The 21,207-nt window shown below is 55.6% G+C and overlaps 1 protein-coding gene across 1 annotated transcript; it reads right to left on the bottom strand.

The window, feature by feature from the left end:
* Positions 1-21,164, bottom strand: MEF2B (myocyte enhancer factor 2B). Its single transcript, XM_004760884.3, has 9 exons — positions 17,819-21,164; positions 3,953-4,035; positions 3,210-3,413; positions 2,094-2,228; positions 1,491-1,638; positions 1,188-1,321; positions 1,001-1,094; positions 729-840; positions 1-436 (listed from the first exon to the last, which is right to left on the bottom strand). Exons 1-9 carry the CDS (start codon positions 17,964-17,966, stop codon positions 211-213), a joined length of 1,284 nt encoding a protein of 427 aa, XP_004760941.2. The 5' UTR covers positions 17,967-21,164; the 3' UTR covers positions 1-210.
* Positions 21,165-21,207: the final 43 nt, after the last annotated feature.

The following is a 21,207-nucleotide window of genomic DNA, read 5'->3' as shown; positions in this document are numbered from 1 at the left end:
TCCATGGACACCATGAGCGTTTTATTGGTGGATACACACACAGGAAAGGGAGAAGGGAGCCCCCCGACCGTGGATCCGAACTCCAGGCCCTCACTTTGGAAGGACGTAACTGCTGGCTCTTCTCTAACGAGGCGGGGAGGGAGACTGGGGCCCCACGTGCCCTCACCCAGCCCTGCGTGGGAGGAAGGACTGGTGCCATCCCTGGGTCCACTATCGAGCCCAGCCGTCGGCTGTGGGCAGCCGGCGCAGGGGGGGCCCGGGCCGTAGGGGCTCTGCCAGGGGCCGTGACAGGAGCAAGGGATAGGGGAAAGTCTTGGGAAAGTCGCCGGGGCCCCCGGGGGCCGGCGACAGGCGTTCGGACTTGATGCTGATTGGGGGGGTCGGCGGGGAGGCGCCACGGGCGGGGGGACCCTCCTCACTCAGGCTACGGCTCCCACTGCAGGGAGAGACAGAGAAAGAGAAGGAGGGCTGTGAGCTCAGCGAGGAAGGGAGGGAAGCCAGGGAGGTGGTTTGGCAAAGGCTCGGCAGGAGGACCTTGGGAAAGGAGGGGGTGGCAGTCCCTCTTGGGGTTTCCAAAATAGCCACTCATCCCACCAAGAACAGACGGCAGGGGCTGAGTGTAGAACCAGGAGTGGCCACCAGAGGTCAGCAGTGGCTAGGGCTTGGGAAGATTGGGAGGGGCCACACAGCTAGGGAGGGGAAAAAGGAGGGAGAGTTGGGGCACTTACCTGGGCTGGGGTGGGGCAGCTGGGGGCCCATCACCCCTCGAATGCTGCCAGGGGGCCAGGGTGGGGGGCTGCAGCAGGCCAGGGGGCGGAGGGGGGTCTCCCAGCCCATATTCTGGAGGGTAGGAGGAAAAAACTGAGGCCTTGACCTCAGGGAGACCCTTGCCCAAGCTTTTCCCATCCCATCTGGTGGATGGGGAAATGGTGACCCTCACCCCCAGAAGTCAAGTGTATGGATACCTCCCAGGGCAGGGTACAATGGGGGGGGTGTATACCTGGGGGACCTGCCGGGAGGAAGGGGAAACTCCCGAGTGGGGGTCCCGGAGCTGTGGCGGAGCATGGACTCTGTAGGCTACCGTAGAGGCCTCTCTGTGGGGAGACAGGGTCAAGTGGAAACTGAGGCCCACACCCACGCCATCCTGCCCTCCCCCATCAGCCCTGCCACACTTCCCCCTCACTCACTGAGGTGCTCAGTCCCCCTCGGGCCCCCGCCAGGCTTCCAGGCAGGTCGGGCCTCCGCCCGTCTGCTGCTAAGTACAGGGGCGGTGGTGTCTTGCTGGCAAGGTGGCTCGGTGAGAAGAGAGGGTGTGCCAGGCCTGAGGAGCAGGAAACCCCCGAGAGAGGGCATGTGGCCATGTCATCGAATGAAGTTTGAGGTCCAGAGGTAATACACACAGACAAGCAGGGCCTGAACCAAGATCCCCCTCACAGGCCCCCCTGGGATTCCCACCCCCTTTTGCCCCAGGGCCTATGACCCATGCTCACCTGGGGGCCCAGCTTTGGGGGCTGCTGGCCGGAAAGGGGATGGGCGGCTCTGGGCAGGAAGGGCCTCCCCAAGCCCACTGGGGTCGCAGCCTGGGGGAGGCAGGGCCCCATATACCATGTCCGGGCTGGGCATCGTAGGGGCTGCAGGCTGCAGAGAATGGGATTGGTGGAAGAACATGGAGATAAGGACATCAGATCCAAGACAGAAAACCAGGGGCTAGCCTCTGCCTCCTGAAACCCTTGCTATGCTTCTTTCTGGCTCCTTCCACAAGATGGAAGGAACCTGTGTTTGGTGCTGTCACTCCTCAACAGCTAGGCCCAGAGCTGAGGCTTCTTATTCAGCGTGGTGTTGACACTGAGGGGGCTTCCCAGGATGTTTGATGAATCAAAGAAATAAAGAAGGAAAGAAACGGCTGTCCACTGAACTCTTATTCATCCTTCAAAGCCCCAACTATAATGACAACTCCTCCAGGAAGCCTTCCCATTCTGCCTAGGCAGAGACCAGCTCCCTAACTCTAGGTCCCTGTCTCAGTCTCAGCCTTGACCATTTGGGCCTAGGAGGTGAGGGAGTGCCCCATCATCGTGGTGCAGGAAGTCACTTACATAGAGCCGGGGCCGGGGCAAGGCTGGGTCACCCCCGTCACCTGCCAACCTCCGCAGCTTCTCTCCTGGCCCGTCAGGCCCTTCATCAGGCTCCAGCTCTGGTCCATCGAGGCCCACACCCCTCCTCTTCAGTGTCTGTAGAGAGGGGAGAAAATACGATGACCCTCCCCTCCCCCATCCTAGCCAGGGAACCTGGTTCTTTGGGAGAGAGAGGAGAACTACCCCCCCCACCTCTGTGGGCGGACCCGCTGGAGTGCAGGCAAATCCCATTGACCAAAAACCCCGGTGAGTTATCATCTAGCAAATTCCAAATGTGTGTGACAAAGGGACTGTCCTGCCCTGGGACCAGAGAGGCCCAGGTCACACAGTGGGGGCCGGGATCCACCAGCCCTGCTGGCGCTGTCCTAACTCTCCTCCTGAATATGACCCTGGTGCCTCCATTCCGCGCTCGAGCATAGCCTCCATGCCCCACGTGCGACAGGTGTTTCGTAAATGTTGGAGGACAACTTTCTAGGCTTTCCTGAGCTGCCTCCCCCTGGACCTGCACACTCCTGGACCCCTGCCTCTTCTTTGACCACTCCTCCCCACCCTCCTGAAACATTAAGGGGGCTCCACGCACAGCCCTAGGCCTGCTGGTCTTTCCGTCTCTGTGGCTTCGGCTTCCCATCTTGGGAAAAGATTCCCATTTCCAAAGGGAAGTGATCTCACCCATCCTGGATGGCGGGTGTGGGGGATGAATCACCTGGCACCAGGCTGCCTCTTTCTCCTGGGGACACAGCAGCTCAGACAAAAATACTCCTGGCCCTCAGTGAGGTCTCCCTTGCTTCGATGTGCCCTTTATTCTGTTTCTGCCCTCGCCAAACAGGGGACAGGATTTAGTGAGATGAGCTGTGTGCAGGGCATGCCGTGGAGCCCTCGATGCCCGGTGGTAGGTGTTTTTATCTCTACAGTGGGGGCAGATGCCCCTTGGAGGGACCCCACATTGCCTCAAACCTTTTACCAGCAGCAAAGCTAGATTGCAACACTGGTCTTTTGTGCCAACCCAGAGTCCCTAGGCTCGGAGCGAGCGCCGGGAGCTGGACATCAGGGTACTGGGGAGGAGGGCCCCAGGGGTACCTCGAGGATGTCGGTGTTGGTGCGGCTCTCGTGGGGCTCGCTGTACTCCGTGTACTTCAGGAGCACGCGGTCCATGTCTGTGCTGGCGTACTGGAAGAGGCGATTGGCGCTGTTGAAGATGATGAGGGCGATCTCACAGTCGCAGAGCACGCTCAGCTCATAGGCCTTCTTCATCAGCCCGAACTTCCGCTTCGTAAATGTCACCTGGAGCCGGGACCCACAGGCAGGGTGGGAGGAGACGTGGATTGGGCGTGGCAAGGAGGAGAGGGAGGGGCCAATTGTTCCCCGATCATGCCTCAAGATTCTGTCGGGCTTTGTGCATACTGTCCGTTCTGACTATACTGCTCCCCCACTTTCCACTTCTCAACTGGGAAAACTCCTATTAGTGCTTCAAAACCTAGCCTGAATATCCTCTCCTTTGGGAAGTTTTCCTGGGTCTCCAGGACAGGGCCCACATTCCCTCTTTGGGCTTCTCCGTTCTGTGCCTCCCTCTGGACCAGCCCTCTGAGTTGGGTGGGTTTGTGTCAAGTGTCATCTCTCCTATGACTGGGGCTCCCGTCATCAGGGAGAATAAATGAATAAATCAGCATGAAAATGAGCAAATGTTATATCTCAAACCCCAGGCACCACCTCAAGGCTCCCCATTCCCTCGCAGTTCCCCCAAATGGACAGGCCTTTGCCCAGGCTCGGTCCAGTGCCAAGAACAACTTTCCCCCAGCCGCTTTTCCACCCAGTGAACTCACCTGCCGATTCCTTTGGTCCAGAATGCGTGAGATCTGGATTTTTTTCCTCCCCATTGTGCCAGGCTGGGTGGAGCGACCTTGGCCTTGGGGGGAAGGAAAAGAGAACAGAGTGGGTGGGTGGAAAGTGAGACCAGGTACCCAGCCTCCCTTCTGTCTTCCACCTGCCCCTGCCAAGCACTGAGAAGGGAGATGACGGGGATAATCAAGGCAGTGTGGCAGTCCCACAGTCCCCACTCAACCAACCCCAGATGCAGCAGATGCTCAGTGAATTCCACATGAAGAGAAGGCTAACCGAGGGCAAAGGGTTGGGATATAGATGTCCCACCCTTGGCCCTAAAATGAAACAAGCTTGTAATTGTGGGACCTTGGGGGACCTTGACCTTCCTAAGCCCCTCGGTGTGTGCAATGGCTTAACAGCGTCACGCACAGCCCAGTGTTGTTGGAAGATGAATGAGCTAGCCCATGGGAAATATTCACATCCACCAAGCATACAGCAGTTGCCACATATGTGCTGCTATTATGAATACTGGCAACAGCCTAAAAGCCCTTGATGGGCCCCGTTAGATGGACATCTGATGCCCATACCTGGTGGCGCTCAGGAAACATTGCTCACTGAATAACTAATCTCGAGCCATTGGAAAAAACAAAAACAAAAACCCGGTCTGCACACCGGACACTGGGAAGCCATTCAATCCTGTAACAGCTCCCCAACAAGCAAGATCGAGGGCTGTGGTTCCCAGAAAACGTATTTAAAAATTGCATCGAGAGTAGAAAAAAGACTAGAAGGAAATGAGCAAGATGAGAGTCACTGCTGGGTGGAAATTTATGGGTGAAGTTTCCCCCCTTTTAAAAAAAATTTAGATGCAATTCACACCACCTGAAGTTCACCAGTTTAAAGTGTGCAATTCAGTAGCATGGAGTGTGTTCACAACATTGCACAAAACCACCTCCAGCTAGCTCCTGAAAGTTTCCATCCCCCCAAAAGGAGAACCCATGCATATTAACAGCCACTCCCTATCCTCCCTCCCCAGCCCGTGGCAACCATGGCTCTGCGGTCTCTATGGACTGGTGCATGCTAGATGTTTCATAAATGAAATCATACAATGTGTGAACGTTGGCCTTTTTTTTCCCGCCCTTTTCAATTACCTGAATTTTCTAACTTTCCCCTCTCAGTAGATTATAGATTACATTCATTTAAAAAGAATTGGGGGCACCTGGGTGGCTCAGTGGGTTAAGCCTCTGCCTTCGGCTCAGGTCATGATCTCAGGGTCCTGGGATCAAACCCCACATAGGGCTCTCTGCTCAGTGGGGAGCCTGCTTCCCCCTTTCTCTCTGCCTGCCTTTCTGCCTACTTGTGATCTCTCTTTCTCTGTTAAGTAAAGAAATAAAAAATCTTTAAAAAAAAATAAAATAGAAACAATTGGGGCCCTGGGTGGCTCAGTCAGTTAAGCATCACCTTTGGTTCAGGTCATGATCCCAGAGTCCTGGAATCGAGTTCCACCTCAGGCTTCCTGCTCAGCAGAAAGCCTGTTTCTCCTCTGCCCCTTACCCTGCTCGTTCTCTCTCTCTCTCAAATAAATTAAAAAAAAATATAAAAAAAATTAAAAGAATAACAGGGGGGATACCTGGGTGGTTCAGTCTGAGCCTCTGAGTCTTTTTCTTTCCCCTCTCTTTTAAAGATTCCATTCATTTATTTGACAGAGAAAGGGAAAGCCCAAGCAGGGTGAGCGGCTGGCAGAGGGAGAGGGAGAAGCAGGCCCTCCATAAAGCAGAGAGCTGGATGGGGGGCTCGATCCCAGGCCTCTGGGATCATGACCTGAGCTGAAGGCCGACACTTAACTGTCTGAGCCACCCAGGTGCCCCAAGCACCTGACTCTTGATTTCAGCTTGGGTTCTGGTATCAGGGTCCTGGGATCAAGCCCTGCAGGGCGGGACGGGGGCGGTAGGTGGGGGGCAGGTGGTTGTGCTTAGCAGGGAGTCTGCTTGAGAATTCTCTTTCCTTCTCCTTCTGCCCCTCCCCCCACAATGGATAAATGAATCTTTTTTTTTTTTTTTAAAGATTTCATTTATTTATTTGACAGAGAGAAATCACAAGTAGTCGGAGAGGCAGGCAGAGAGAGAGAGAGAGGGAAGCAGGCTCCCCGCTGAGCAGAGAGCCCAATGCGGGACTTGATCCCAGGACCCTGAGATCATGACCTGAGCCGAAGGCAGCGGCTTAACCCACTGAGCCACCCAGGTGCCCTGGATAAATGAATCTTAAAAAAAAAAAAAAAATACGTAAACAAGGGGCGCCTGGTGGCTCAGTGGGTTAAAGCCTCTGCCTTAGGCTCTGGTCTTGATCTCAAGGTCTTGGGATCGAGCCCTGCATCAGGCTCTCTGCTCAGCAGGGAGCCTGCTTCCCTTCCTCTCTCAGCCTGCCTCTCTGCCTACTTGTGATCTCTGTCTGTCAAATAAATAAATAAAATCTTTTAAAAAATACATAAACAAGAATAACAGGTTGGAGTAGGTCCCTAAAAGGACCTCAAGCGTAGAGCTCACACTGGGAGTTGAGCCTGAGGTCAGCTAGAGAGAAATGCTGCACCCTTCTCACGAGGACCTCCCTAGAAGGGTGCTCAGGGTGAGAAGGGAGAGCTCGTGGAGGGCAACATGTCCCCCAGACAGGCAACATAGTGGGCTCCAGGCCTTCCCCAGCTCTCCCCATGCCGGGCTTCTTGGAATGAAGGAGTCACATTGCCCGTTGTAGAGCACACCTCCCACCACACGGACAGCCTCCCCAAGACATCCAAGACCCCTTCCACCACGTCTCCGACCACATGACCTCCTGGCACTTCTCATGTCACAGGTGACTGAGGCTTTAGGCGGGTGGCCTGCCCAGGGTCAGGCGGGCCTGCTGGCAGATCCCAGACAGCCTCTGACCCATGGGGCAATCCTCAGCAAGGCAGGCCTCTCCCTAGGCCTCAGTGTGCTGGTCTGGGTATGAAAGGGGTTGGGTATGAAATACAGAGCACCTGACACGAGGCCTGGGAATGAGCTCTTGGGAAGTGGAGGAAAACGTAGGTCCATCTCCAGGAGCAACCATACCTGCTTCCCAGACTCCCCCCAAGGGTCTGGGTGGGACTCCCCCTGCCCCTCACTGTCCCAGAGTCCCAGGCCCAGTCCTGTTAGACACTGTCGTATTTGGCTTGCTGTGTGATCCCAGGTGTGCCCTCTACTCTCTCTGGTCTGGGTCTCTGAGCAGTCACAACCAGGCAGAGCCAGGACCCACGGGAACCCCAGTCCTGGCCCCCCAGCTCCAGCTCAACTTGCTAAATTTAACTTCCCAGGCTAATTTTACTCCCTGGCCGGAATCGGGTGCGTTCCCACGGCTGGGACGTGTTGCCCCAGCCCTGACAGGTCCCTGGGGACAGAAGGGGGGCACTGGTCCGGAGGTCCTGGTGCCAAGGTGACTGCGGAAATGCCCCCGTGCCTGGGGTCCCATGGGAACATGGGACTCAGACATGAATCTCCGGGCCTGGCAAATCTGAATCTGGACCTTTCTCAGTCTGTCCCCGGTTTAGACAAGGACATCCTGGCCAGGGCAGGGTTCACATAATGAGGGAGATCCATGAGCCAAAGGCTGGGGCCGTGGGTCTCTTTGAACTGAGACCTAAGAGCCAAGACAGGAAGTGAGTTCCAGGTAGAAGGAGGGGCAGGTGCAAAGGCCCTGAGGAAGGGCGAGACATGGTAATGAGGCTAGAGCAAGGTGGCCAGGGGTAGAGGCCACAGAGATCACTCTGGGTCCTCTGATCTGTGGGGAGGACTATGTGTTTTGGTCTAAGTGACAGAGAGCTATGAGAGGGATTTGAGCAAAAAGGAATGGGGTTTTGATTTATCATTTATGAGCTTAGCCACAGCTGCCATGGGGAGCAGGACTGTTGGGGGCCAGATGAGAGAAGACAGGAGACTTGAGGGGAGACCAGGGCTGTGTCCATCAGGGGAAGAGACTAGGGGTGATACCCCCTCTGTTCTAGGCCTACAGCATACACTTTAAGTCACTGTACTCCAGGGGTCTTTGGTTCCTCCTGAAGCCACCAGATCCTCTGCCATCTCTGGGACCAGGCCTGACAAATGCAGATGGGCTCATGCAGGGGCTTGACTCTTCCAAACTTCAATGACTTTGGAACCCCCAACCCTCACCCAAGAACCGAAGTCATTCCCAATTCTGGCCCTTGAGCGATCTACCCAACATACAGCTCTGATCGTACCCTCTTCCTGCTCACACACGCTTCATGGCTCTCCTCTGTCCTCAGGAGAAGTTTCTAGTCCCCAGCCTGGCATTTGAGGCCCTGTCCCAATCAGCCCCTGCCCATCTTAATCTACCTTCAGCAAAATGACTCTGCCTGGAAAGCTTTTTTTTTTTTTTTCACTTGGCCAACTCCTATTCACACTTCAAAACCTGGCTCAAAAAATTCATTCCTCTAGGAATCCTTCCCTGCCCTTACTCTGGACTCCTACAGCTCCCAAACTTCCCCTCCAGTTTTGACCCCATGGGACCACGGGTGTGTATATCCAGCTCTGTCTCCCTCAGACTGGAAGTCCCGCAGGCCCAGATTTAGTGAATGGAGCACGTCAAGAGAGACTCTGAACTCCCCCCAGCCTCCCTCAACAACTTCCTCTCAGACTCCCCCAGCTGACTCCCTACCCAGAAATACATGGGCATGCAAATCCAGTCACTCAGCGTTGACCTGTCTCAGGCCCAGGTGTGAAGGGCCAGCTAAGGAATGCGGAGGCGAAGGCCCAGGGTGTGCATATATATTTGTACTCATATGCAAATCCCCACCGAGCCGCAGACAGACCCGGTGGCCTGTTCTCCAGATGTTGGCGTGATCAGAACTGCTGGGGGGAGGTGGCAGCACATGCTGAATGTGCCAGGCACGAGGGGGGAGGCCTCTTCTGTGCACACATCCCCCCCTCCACCCTCATGACAGCCAGCTAGGAGGCAGAGAGCTCGTGGCATCTGCCCAGCAGAAGAGCAAAGAGATGGACCCATTGACCCAAGAATGGAGCAGCAAAGAAGGGCCAGGAGAAATCCAAGAGGGCATCTCAGAGGAGGAAGCATGTGGTTGGGCCTTGATGGACAGGTTGAATGGGGGTCTGAGCAGATGGGAAGGGGGTAGGCATTTGAAGCCAAGAGTCCGGCACCTGCCTACCCTTTTCTTCATACCCTCATTCTTAGCATGTAGGAAGTATCAACCATGTGCCAACCCCTGCGATAAGCTGATCACAGAAGTAGAAAGTTTAAGTAGACCAAAGACCACAGAAGAATAGAAAAGTGACTCAAGACCTACCATTAAAAGGACAGCAGGCCCACATGGTTTTATGGCTTTTATCAAACCTCAAAGGAGAGGGAAACGCAATGTTATTGAAACTAACTCAGACCATTGCAAGCAATGAGAATTGCCCAAGTCATTTTTATGAAAAATACTGTATGTCAGAATCTGACTAAGTCCAGAAAGAGATGTATGAACCATGAAAGGGGCAATGGGAATCAGGGATTTCAGGAAAGACTTCTCTGAAGAGGTGAGATTGGGACTGAGAGCTGAAGCACAAGAGAGACATCAAAGCAATAAGACAGCCTGGGGTGAGGTGTGGGGGGGAGGGGGCACGACTAGGGGGAGGGGGGATGGGTGGGGGAAGGGTGGGGTGGGGGAGGGTGTTTCTGGCAGGGGGATCTCCAAGGACAAAAGTCCGAAGCAATCAAGAGTTTGGTATTTTATTTTTATTTTTTAAGATTTTATTTATTTGTCAGAGTGAGAAAAGCACAAGCAGGAGGAGCAGCAGGCAGAGGGAGAGGGAGAAGCAGGCTCTCTGCTGAGCGAGAAGGCTGAGAGGACTCCATCCCCAGACCCTGGGATCATGACCTGAGCCAAAGGCAGATGCTTAATTGACTGAGCCACCCAGGCATCCCAGGAGTTTAGTTTTAAGTTTTAAAGCATTTTTTTTTTTTTAAGTAGGAGCTTTTTTAAAAAGCAGGAGTTTTAAAGCATTTTTAAAAGATTTTTTAAATTTATGTATTTGACAGACAGAGATCACAAGTAGGCAGAGAGGCAGGCAGAGAGGTGGGGTGGGGGAGCAGGCTCCCTGCTGAGCAGAGAGCTCGATGCGGGGCTCGATGCGGGGCTCGATGTGGGGCTCGATGCGGGGCTCGATGTGGGGCTCGATGCGGGGCTCGATGTGGGGCTCGATGCGGGGCTGCGGGCCTCGATGCGGGGCTGCGGGCCTCGATGCGGGGCTCAATCCCCGGACCCTGAGATCATGATCTGAGCCGAAGGCAGAGGCTTAACCCACTGAGCCACCCAGGCGCCCCTGGAGTTTGGTATTTTAAAAGAAATCACAGAAGACTCTATGGCTGGACAGCATGACAGTGGGAAGAAGGGAGAAGCATGAAGGACGCTGCTGGGGAAGATTGTGAGGGTCAGATCACATAGCGCCACAGTGAAGACAGTGGGCTTTACTTGGAGGTCAACGAGGAGCCGTGGGGAGTTTGGGGGGCAGAGGGGTCGGGATATAATTTTACAGTTTGAAAAATCCCCTTGCGCTCTCTTACCTGGCCGGTGGGAGGGGGAAGAGGTGGAGCCACTCTGGAAATCTATCTGGTGTCTACTAGTAAATATCCGTCTTCCCTATGACCAAGCAGTCTCTTTGCTCAGTATTCACCCAAGAGAAACGGGTCCGTATTTTACCGAAGGACACAGATAAGAATGTTTTCAGGAGCTCCATTCATCCTTGCCCCGAACTGGAACCCACCCAGATGCCCTCCCTGGGAGAATCGGCTACTACTCTCCACTAGACTCCACAATGGACGACTACGAAGCCCAGTAAAAGGAAGCATTCCCGCTCAGTGCGACCGCATCCTGGACCTCCCAGATGGCGGGCCCTCCCCACAGTGCTGGACGAGACAGTGGGGACACACAGTGTAATCCCATTTACATGAAGTTCCAGAAGAGGCAAAATTTCCTTACAGTGATGAGGGTCAGCTCAGTGGCCATGCCGGGCAGGCACTGTGGCACGGCTGTAGGAGTTGCTGGGGCCGCTCGCTCCCTGGCCCAGAGTCCAGGCACTCAGACGTGCTTAGTTTGTGCAGATGTGTTAGCCCTACTCTGATGATTGGTGCCTTTTTCTCTCCATGATGTATCTCAATCAAAAGGTTTTTTTTTATTATTATTATTAAAGCATCCCCCGGGGCGCCTGGGTGGCTCAGTGGGTTGAGCCTCTGCCTTTGGCTCAGGTCATGATCCCAGGGTCCTGGGATCAAGCCCCGCATTGAGCTCTCTGCTCAGCGGGGAGCCTGCTTCCTCCTCTCTCTCTGCCTGCCTCTCTGCCTATTTGTGATCTCTGTCAAATAAATAAATAAAATCTTTTTTTAAAAAAAATAATAAAAAGCGTCCCCTGTTCAAGGATGCTGTGGGGAGTAGCATCTGAGAAGGAGGAAAGTGACAGGGAGAGGCTGGGGCAGGTGTCCAGGTGGGAGACGAGAGGCCTGAACGGGGTTGGGGGTTGGGGGGTGGGGGGTGGGGCAGAAGCAGAAGAATCCTTTGTCAGGGAAAAGGCCCGGATGCACTGGTGGCATCTGAGGGCTGGGAGAAGAGCCCAGCTCCCAGGCCTGAGCACTCTGCAAGCAAAGAACTAAGAAGACACAGGACGGTTCCATGAGTGCCCAGAGCACCAGAAACTCTCTTCAGCTGTCCCTGTGGTCACTAAGACGATCAACAAACATGTCTGGGGTCCTTCAGGCTATAGCACGTCACCTCTTTGACTTGGTGAGGGCTTTTAGCACCTTGGCGATGGAGATATGGGAGCTGGAAAGAATACCACCATTGGTATTCTTGCCCCCACTGACCCTTTACCATGGTGCACACCCTGTCTGAGGACTCAGTTTTCTCACCTGTAAATGGGGGTGAGACTCCTTCTCCCCCACCAGCTGGGGAGGGCGGGGTGGTGGATGGCTCTGCTGAACTTGTCTTCTGGCCCTTCCAGAAGCCAGAAGGAAGAAGGGCCGGGCCTTGGAGCTGGGGGCGCTGAGTCAGCATGCCATCTTGGAAGACCACAGTGACACACACACAGCGACAGGCTGGGTGACATCAAGCCCCCATAAAATGGGTCACAGAATTCTGACCTCAAAGGCCTTGTGGGGAGGGTTTGAGAGAAAAGACCAGGAGCCAGTCAAGTTCCCCTTCTTGGCTCCCAGTGGGGCATAAATGGGGGGATGAGTGGCACAGTCACGCTGCCCGACCCCAGAGCCACAGCTTAGCGGAGCACCGGGACCCAGACCCGGGACAGGAGGAGAGGAAAGGAGAAGTGAGAGGCAGGTGGGTGGCGGTGGGGGGGTAGGGGAGGGCCCACGGGGACTGGCGAAGCGGGGAGGGGGCGCTGCTCCTGGGCGGCCACAGCGAATCAGGCCTGGAGCCCCGCCTCACGCAACCCAGCAGCTGGTTTCATCACCTGTTCCCCAAGTACCTCATTACAGGAGACAGGAAGAGCCCCTTGGAAAGCTGGGACCCTCCCCCTCCCCTCTCCTGAGGGCTCAAGCTGTTCTGACCCCAGCTGCCAGAGACCCTCCCCTTCCCAGCAGGGGCCCTGGGCCTGCCTCCTACCCTGGGGGCCTGGGGAGATGGTGCCCCAAGTGTGGGGGTGCCTCTGTGGATGACCTAGGGGCTGATTCAGCCCACAGTAGTCCCCGAGGGCAGGTGGGCTCTGGCAGTGACTCTGGTGTGGCCAAACTTCTGTGGGCCTCAGTTTCCTCCACCAGGAAATGGGAGAGTCAGGGCTACCTTGCTGAGCTGGAGTAGGGGGGCGGGGGAGGGGGCTGCTGGGGCTTCCGAGTAGGTCCTCTATAGATACTGGTTCCCTCCTTCCCCTGTGCAGCCAGCTTTCATGGTCACATGGTCACCTCTGCTTGGTCCTGGGAGGTGCCCAGATCTGAGCAAGCCCCCTGGGCAGACTAGGCAGGGGGGCTGAGGAATAGGGGGACAAAGAGAAAGCCCATTCCTCAAATGGACAGATGCAGGTAGGGAGATGCCCCAAACACATGCAGAGCCCCTCAAAATCCACAGAGATCTCCTGGACACATGTATCACCCTCCAACACAGTAGATCCCTCCATACAAAAGTCCCCAGAAGACATGCGGCTCCAAATACACAGGGACCCCCTTAAGCCCAGGCAGCTTTCCAAACACACATATCCTTAAACACTCAGAACGTGCTGCATGTGCAGACCCCCAAGTACATACAGACCTCTCCAGATGCTGAGCCCCCAACACATTCTAATTCCCCAAATGCACACAGACTCCCCAATACATGCAGACACCCCTCAGCATACCATGCCCCCCCAAAACATGCATGCTTCTTGTCCATTTCCTGTAGAGCCGCAGACACAGGTAGGGCTCCCAGCCCTGCGGTGGTAACAATGCCCAACCCACCGGCTTCTGGAAGCACAGTGGTCAGCAGCTCCAGGGGAGGGTGGGGGGCTGGGGAGTGTGTGGGAAGTGAGCATCTAAGGTGGGTCACATATCTGGAAGCCTCATGCAGCTCTGAATCCCAGAAACTGAGAATGTTCCAGTTGGAGAAGGCCCCTCAGGGCCCCTTGTCCATGAGGCCCTCTGATATTCATGGGGAAACTGAGGCCCAATGGGGTCCCTCAGACCTCCCCTCCCAAGGTCTGCTCCTAGGAGGCCATGTGCTGAGAAGCCAGGACTGTGGCTGTGAACCTGGCCAGACCACAGTGTTATAATTCTCAGCTCCATGGCACATTCACTGCCTGACGTGCTTCGAGCCTTAGTTTCCCCATTTGTACTGTGAGTCCCTGGGAGCCCCCCAGTGCCCACCCACCTGTCCCTCCTCTTTAGAAAGGCCTCATCTACCAGCAAATTCCCAGTACCCCTTCTGCCCCTTTTCAGGCATCTGACACATTTCCACCACCGGGCCTTTGCCCAGGCTGGGCCTTTCCCTGGGGCTACCACCCTTGCCAGGCTTGCCCAGGTCTGAGGAGCTGCTCCATGTCTTTTAAGACCAGGCAGAAATCCCTTTTTCTGGAGGCGCCCCTTTTCCCAGAGGACAGTCACCTCTCCCTGAGGCACTTGGCCCCACTGGAACCTTTCTCTGCTTCTTTGCTACTTTCTTTGAGGCTCATGCTGCCCCACTCGGATGTCCGCTCAGTGAGGGCAGGGACAAAGCCCTCCCCGCCCAGTGCCTGGCACACAGTAGGCCCTCAGTCACCCTTCCTTGAGTCGATGAGCAAACTGCTTAATCAACAGAAACATGGACAACTGGTTCAGTTTTCTTTCAAAGGCCCCGTGGCCACTAAAATAAATTGGTGCCCTGCCCCCTTCCAGTTAGAGACCCTGCTCTAAACAGCCACTAGCACAAGAGCTAAGTGAGGGGTGCTCACGTTCCTCTCGGGCCCAGGGACTGACCCTCCATAGGTGTCAGTGTCCATCCAAAAAAGGAAATCTTGCCTCTCATCTGGCAAGAAGGCCAAATTCTTTGACACAGCCACCGCAGAGAGAAGCCCACTACCCCATCACACCTTCCTGACGGGTTTGGGACCCTGACACTTGGAGCTGGGAGAGCCTTTACATTCAGAACCCAACCCTGCTGTCCCAGGTTGGAGTCCAGGGCCACCCAAGGCACCTGGTGATGTCCCCTGAGCCTTAGGGGCAACTGCAGGGATGGCCCAAGATTTCTCTCTCTTTGTTCCAGAGAAAGATCTCCCCATGGGACCCCAGAAATTCATCCCCTGAGGCCAGGGCCTCCCTGCTTGGGAAATTAGCACATCTGTCAGCGCTGGGCAGAAGGGACTCGGCCCATAGCCACGCAGACCCAAGACATAGCCATCCAAAGATGGGATCTTTGGGCATCCCTGGCCCCCACTCTCTTCCCCCAGAAATGTCTGAGAGTACACCAAGGGCAGGGGACACAGCGACAGGGAGTGGACAGATCAAGCCCATGGGAGCGGGGACAACAGACACATAATCATGGCAGAGACAGAGGCCTTCAGGGAAGAAATTCAACAGGGGGAAGCAAGAGGGGTGAGTGGCAGGGGAGGGAGCTGCTTTGGACAGAGGGGTCAGAAGGGCCTTTCTGAAAAGGGGGCCCTCAAGGACTAGAGGACACCAGCCAGGTTGGGATGTGGGGGAGAGACCACCTGGCGGAAGAAATGGCAGGTGCAAAGGACCTGAGGTGGTCAGCTGCTGGTCAGCTTCCAGGTGCAGGGCAGCCAGTGTGACTAAAGCAGGGGGGAGCCGATGGAGACAGAGGAGGGCATAGAGGCCACATGGGGCCTCAGGGGTGGAGATGAGAAGGTGGACTAGAGAGCAATGGGGAGCCACGGAGGGTGCACAAGGAGGTGAGAGCTGTGGTCTGATTCAAGGTTTTCAAAAGACACCATGTCTGCTGTGGGGAGAAGTCCTACTGGCACAGGAGGCCAGGACAGCATTTTGTGGAAGACAGGGAGGCTGTGGGTGTGGACAGTGGACAGGAGCAGTCCTGTGTCCACAGCCTGTGACTCCCTATGCTAACCGGCCTCAACTGCTCAGTGCTGAGGGCCCTGCCTTGATTCTGGCTGAACCTGGACCTGGAGGAGAGCAGGCCAGGAAAGCAGATAGCTCTGAGGCCTCCTAGGCCCTGGTAGAGGGTGGGGTGGGGATGGGCCTAGATGGGGCTTACAGGGATTTCCACTTGGTCACAGTTTGGATGGTACCTCCTATTATTGAGTGACTACTGTTTGCCCAGGCCTACGTGCCACTTTATTTACACACAGAACCTGCCTGACCCACAAACAGCCCAGTGAAGCGGAGATCACTGTCCCCATTTTATACAAAAGGAAGCAGTCTTCTCCAGGCCACATAGCGAGACCCCCACAGATTCTCACTCTAGCCTTGGCTTGTGCCCCAGAGCCATTCTGCAGCACTCCCAAACCCCCACCCTTGTATAGTCTGGGAAGTGAGCCTGAGGCATCATTGGGGTCCAAGACACTCATTCTTGGGCCTGGGGCTGGTGACAGGGCAGCCTCATAGCTCCCAAGATGCAGGCCTAGGGAGACCCCCCTTTTTGGAGGTTGGGAAACAGGACCCAACCTGTGTGTGTGCACCCCACAGGAATTTAAGGGCAAGAACTGGGTTGAGCTCTCTGACCCTGAATGGGATCCCAGTATATGATAAATGCTCTGAAGAATAACATCTGTCTTCAGGTGCCTATGTTCCTCAAATCTTCTAGAAGGCTAGACCCCAAAGATTTCTACAAGCATTGCATCTGAGTTGGGGTGACAAATAATTTTAATTTCCTTTCCCCCCTTAATTTGCATTTTCCAGATGTCTGCCTGGTTGGCTAATGATTTAACAAAATAAATCATTAGTTGGAGGTGGGATGTAAAACTGAGCTCAACACTCAGGTCACAGGGGCAGCTACAGAGCTCAGAGAGGTGCAGGGATCTCTCTGAAGTCACACAGAGAGGGGAGAGAGAAGACTAGGCCCTCATCCCTGGTTCTGTTCTCTCTGGATGGCAGAACGGCAGCCTTGAGCCCATACTTCCTCTGGGGGGCCTGTATGTCTCCATCTAGCCTCAGTCTTCCCTCCTACAAAGTGGGCACTTTAGACCAGATAAACAGCCTCCAGCTCCTGCAGGTGAGATCCCCGCTCCCCCCAGGCCCTCAATGTTCTACAATTTCATTCCCTGGAAGTCAAGATTCACTCCTAGACTCAGGCAGGCAGTGGGAGGCAGACACGGGGACAGGAGGGAGGAAGGCCGACTTCTCCCAAAGCCCCTTTGACCTTTGCAATCAAACCCCACACACTTGTCCTTCCTGGTCTAAATACTGCTTTGAACCCAGTTTCTGTCACCCCAATAGTCTGAGAGCTCTCATGACTGGATGTCAAATGTCCAAAGGTCCTGACCTTCCCAGGTGAGGCTTCTGGGGCAGGCCAGGCATGGCCTCAGCTATTTCGGACTTCTCAAGTCTGCAACAAAGGGACCGAGGACAGCCAGGTAATCAGTCAGCCAAGTCTGCAGCCCCAGACCCTGGGAGAGGTGCAGGAGGTGCAGGGGACGCGGGTAGGGGGAGCATGACTGCGAAGGTAACAGAGTCACCAGCTTGTCATGTGCTGACAACCTCAGAGGCTGTGACTATTGTTCCTATACCTATCTCCCCGATGGGGAAACTGAGGCACAGGGAAGCGCAGATCCAGGCAGCTGTGCTGCCTCCCCCCCCAGGGCTCCACACCTCCTATCCTGCCCCCAAGCTTCACAGGCACCTCGTGGGCCCAGCTGAGGCCCCCACACTCACAGCCTGAAGCTCGGACAAGGGTCCTGGCAGTCACATGCACACATGCAGAGTCACACCACATGCAGGTGCAGGGCAGTAACACACAAGGGCACAGCCACAGCAGAGAGGCATGGGGTTGTGTACAAGGGCCCGGAGGATGTGCAAAAGGGATGCATTCCCGGAGAGGGGCACAGTCCAGCTCACAGACCAGACACACAACTCATAGACACGTAACAGGGGCCCAGGGCCCCACAACTTTGGACACGCAATTTTGTAAATGACATCAAAACCCTCAGACACGTGCCCCTTGGACACACAACCTCTCAGAAACACAACCCTTGGACTCGCAACCCTTTGGACACACCCCTCCCTTGGAACACAACCCTCAGATTCACACTCTTTGGCCATAACAGGACGCACAATATCTCAGACTCACATCCCGGGACGCACATCTCTTAGACACACACAACTCTCCAATGCACAGCAGCACACTCGGACTTCCAAAGCCCGCTAACCACAGATGCCGTTCAGGTGACACCGCACAAACCACGGCCTGACGTGACACGCACCTGCTGGGCCCGGGGCCCTCTGGACGCTCGCGGACGGGTCTGGCAGCCGCAGCAAAGCGCTCCGAGCGCGGGGCGGCCACAGGTGCCTCCAGAATGGGCGGTCCCGCCCCCGCGGGAGCTGATTGGGTGGGGCGGTGAATATTTGCATATGGACTGTGATGGGCGGGCACTAGGGCGTGGCCCCGCCCAGGGAGTTCTGGGGACCGGACTCAGACCCCGGAAGACGCTGAAATGAGGAGGGCGTATAATGAAGAAAGGGGACTAGGGCGGGGGCTGGATCAGACCCGCGATACTTCCCCCGCCTTCACGGGGGGCCCTGACCTTGCTACTGTGACCCTGACGCTAATTCGGACCTGGTCTCTAGTTCGGATCACTGCTAATCCAACTCTAGACTTACTCTAAACTGAGTGAAATGCAACTTGGTCCCGAGACCCTGAAGGCTGCAGGGGTGGTGCCTGGAAGCCACCATTGATCCTTGCTCTCACCCAAATGGAAGGACTGCAGAAAGTTGACTCTGGGGTCCCCGATGAGGTGCCCCTGTAGCCGAATGCTTGCTTGCTTCCTGTGTCCCCACAGGAGGGCAACAGACCCCTCTGGCTGCTGTGTGCAGGCCTTCTCTAGAAAGGCCAGCTGTGTGCAGGGGGTGTGGCTTCCAGAACCTGACCCCAGCCCAGACCCCTGCATCCACTTCCTCCCTGGGATCCCAGCACCACCTAGCAGAGGTCCAGGCACAAGGAAATCAGAACAGGACTGGTGAGAGAATCAGTGTGGATAGAATTACAGAATGAAGATGATTTTGGAATGTGTAGTCCTAGAGAAACCACTGGTCTGGAGAAGGCAGAGCTGTCACACACATTCACACATTGACACCCCCCCCCCCCCCCCCGCCGCCCCAAGCTCTGGGGAGTCAGGACTGGCCCAGAGGGGCCAGGGAGGGCTTCCCAGAAAGGGGGGCATTTTTTTGGGCCTCGAAGCATGAATAGGACTTTGCCACTGCGAGAAGGGTTTTCCAAGAGGCAACAGCACTTGCAAAAGTGTAGAGGCAGAGAGCAGAGTGTTCTTTGGTGGGGGAGATGAGGTAGATGAAGCCAGAGCAATAGGAAGCAGCAGCCTGGGCTGGGCACACAAAGAGAGGCTGGGAGATGGAGAGGAGGGGGAGGGATTTGGGGGGGATTTGGGGTAGATAAAGTGGGAGAGCAGGTGGGTTGCAATGGCTGCCTGGTATCCACCTTCTTGGAAGATAGCAGGAGATAGCTAGACTCCTGGACTCTGTGGGGAGCAAGCAGAGATGTCAGTGTGTGGGGGACACTGAGGCAGGGAACTGGGGTTCTGGAAGGCCTCTCCCCAAACTTCAATCTACCCATTTGTGACATGGGCAAAGCTTTCATCTTTAGACATAAGCTAGGGTTCACATTGTCAAAGAAACATAGGGACCAGGGGTCCTGTCCCTCTGCCCCACTGGGCTCCCCCACAATGCTCCACACCAAATGCTCAGATGTCCCAAGAACACACCAGAGCCCAGGCTAGAATGGGGGCTTCTGCCTTGGCTCCAAAGCACAGAACAAGGCTTGGGGAGCGTGGAGGTGGCTGGGGAGCCCCGGGCCCCCCGAGGGCTGCTCTGTTTACCCGTGGCTGCCCGCCCGCCTCTGATGCAACAGGCAGGCTCTGGTTACGTGAGGGCAGCAGCTGGAGTAGCTCTGGGAACAGCCAGAGTGTGTCAGGAAGGGTCTGCCTGATTTGAGCTGGTTGGGTCTACCCCCATGCATCCCACCCGCTGCCCCCTCCCACCACAAGGGCTCCCTCCCATGTTCCTGCCCCCGCTCCCCCCCCCACTCTGTTCCACTCCCCCTTCCTATTCTGGCCAGTCCCATCTTCTACCATTCATACTGTTTCCTCTAACAACTGCTCCTTTTTGTCTTTACTCCAGTTCCTGTCCTGTACCCTCCCCCATCACTGGCTGTGTCATCCCACGTGAACCTTCATCCCCCATCAGGGCAGTCAAAGTCTCGACCTCAGTCTTCTCAGATGAGGGGACACCCTTGGTTGCTGGGGGGGAGAAGGGAGTACAAAGGGTCACAGAGGGGGATTTGGGCAGGGGCCTGGACAATGGGGGATGCGGGGAGGTGGAGGTAGGGGTGAGAAGATAGATAGGATGGAGGTGGAAAAACCGCCTCTCCCTCTTCCAGATCCTCTCCCACAATGTCAGGATGCGGTGGCTTTGAAGGACCCGCCATGGCAAGTATAGTGTGACCCCGTAGATAGGCCCAGGGTTAGAGAGCCTGGGTCCCCACCACAGCTCTGGTTTCCATTCACCACATGACCTCAAGCTGGTCACTGCACCATGAGCCTGTTTGCGCATGTGAAAAATGGGGACAATAGCAGCCCCTCCTCCTAGAGGCTGGAATCATTTCGAGGCCTGCCTTCAATGCCCCCTCCTCCCATTTGGGGTTCCTCTACCCCCATTCCTCTTCCCAGCCCAGCGCTGACCCAGGCAGTTGGGGATGTCTGTGTGTGACTCGGTTTCCCCCATTGTGGAGGCTCCTCCAGGACAGGTCCTGTGTGGAGTCATACCAAAAGGGTGTCTCCAAGGGTTTCCTGAAGAACTAAAGAGACCTGGAGAGGGTCTGAGCGATGGAGGCGCATGAGGACCAAGCTTGAGGCATGGTAAGACCTTGCTGGGGGATGTGGCTGAACTAGGAAGGAATTTCCTAGGGGTAGGGCCCTCTGGGAGTATAGAGCAGGACTGAAATAAAAAACAGAACTTAGACTGGGGCTAAGGACAAAAAGCCAAAACTGAAGTCTGATTCCCATCCTGATCACTGTGGGCCAACTAGGGGCAAGCCACTGCTCTCTCGTGCCTCCTTTTACCGCATCCACAGATCTGAGAGAGCCTGGGGTGGCCTCACAATTCACCCAGAGCTGAGATCCTTTTCAGGTCATTCCTACCCTCGTGGGTTCTAGATTCTTGCTTGAATGCCCCATGGCACAGGTTGCTCACTGCTTCTTTCCCAGCTACCCCCACCTCCTGTCTCTGGGGCTGTCCTGCAAGCAAATCCTACTGAATCGGGGCTGGGAATGCCCACACCTCCACCTTGGCAAGGAGGGGAGACTGCCAGAACAGCCCAGGAGCACATAGGGGTTGGTGCGAGGTTCTGCTGGGTAATCCGGCCTCATGGAACCCTAATTCACTTTCTGAAAAATGGGAGCGAGGACGTATGGGGTGAAAAAGTAAAGAGGATCACAACATATCCACCAGGAACAGCCAAGAGTGGGGATGACCACTTGGGAGGCCCAGGGGCCTAACCAAGTCTTTGCCTCTTGTGCCTCCTGGTGGCCAAGTGGGTGTGGACGTTCTCTAGGTGGGAAGTGAGAGAGGGACATGCAAATGA

The sequence above is a fragment of the Mustela putorius genome, unplaced genomic scaffold (genome assembly GCF_011764305.1).
Source record: "Mustela putorius furo isolate JIRA1106 unplaced genomic scaffold, ASM1176430v1.1 tig00000095_pilon_pilon_pilon, whole genome shotgun sequence".
NCBI classification, from domain to species: domain Eukaryota; kingdom Metazoa; phylum Chordata; class Mammalia; order Carnivora; family Mustelidae; genus Mustela; species Mustela putorius.
The sequence above is the reverse complement of the archived record's forward strand: the minus strand, read 5'-3'. Positions and strand labels throughout refer to the sequence as shown.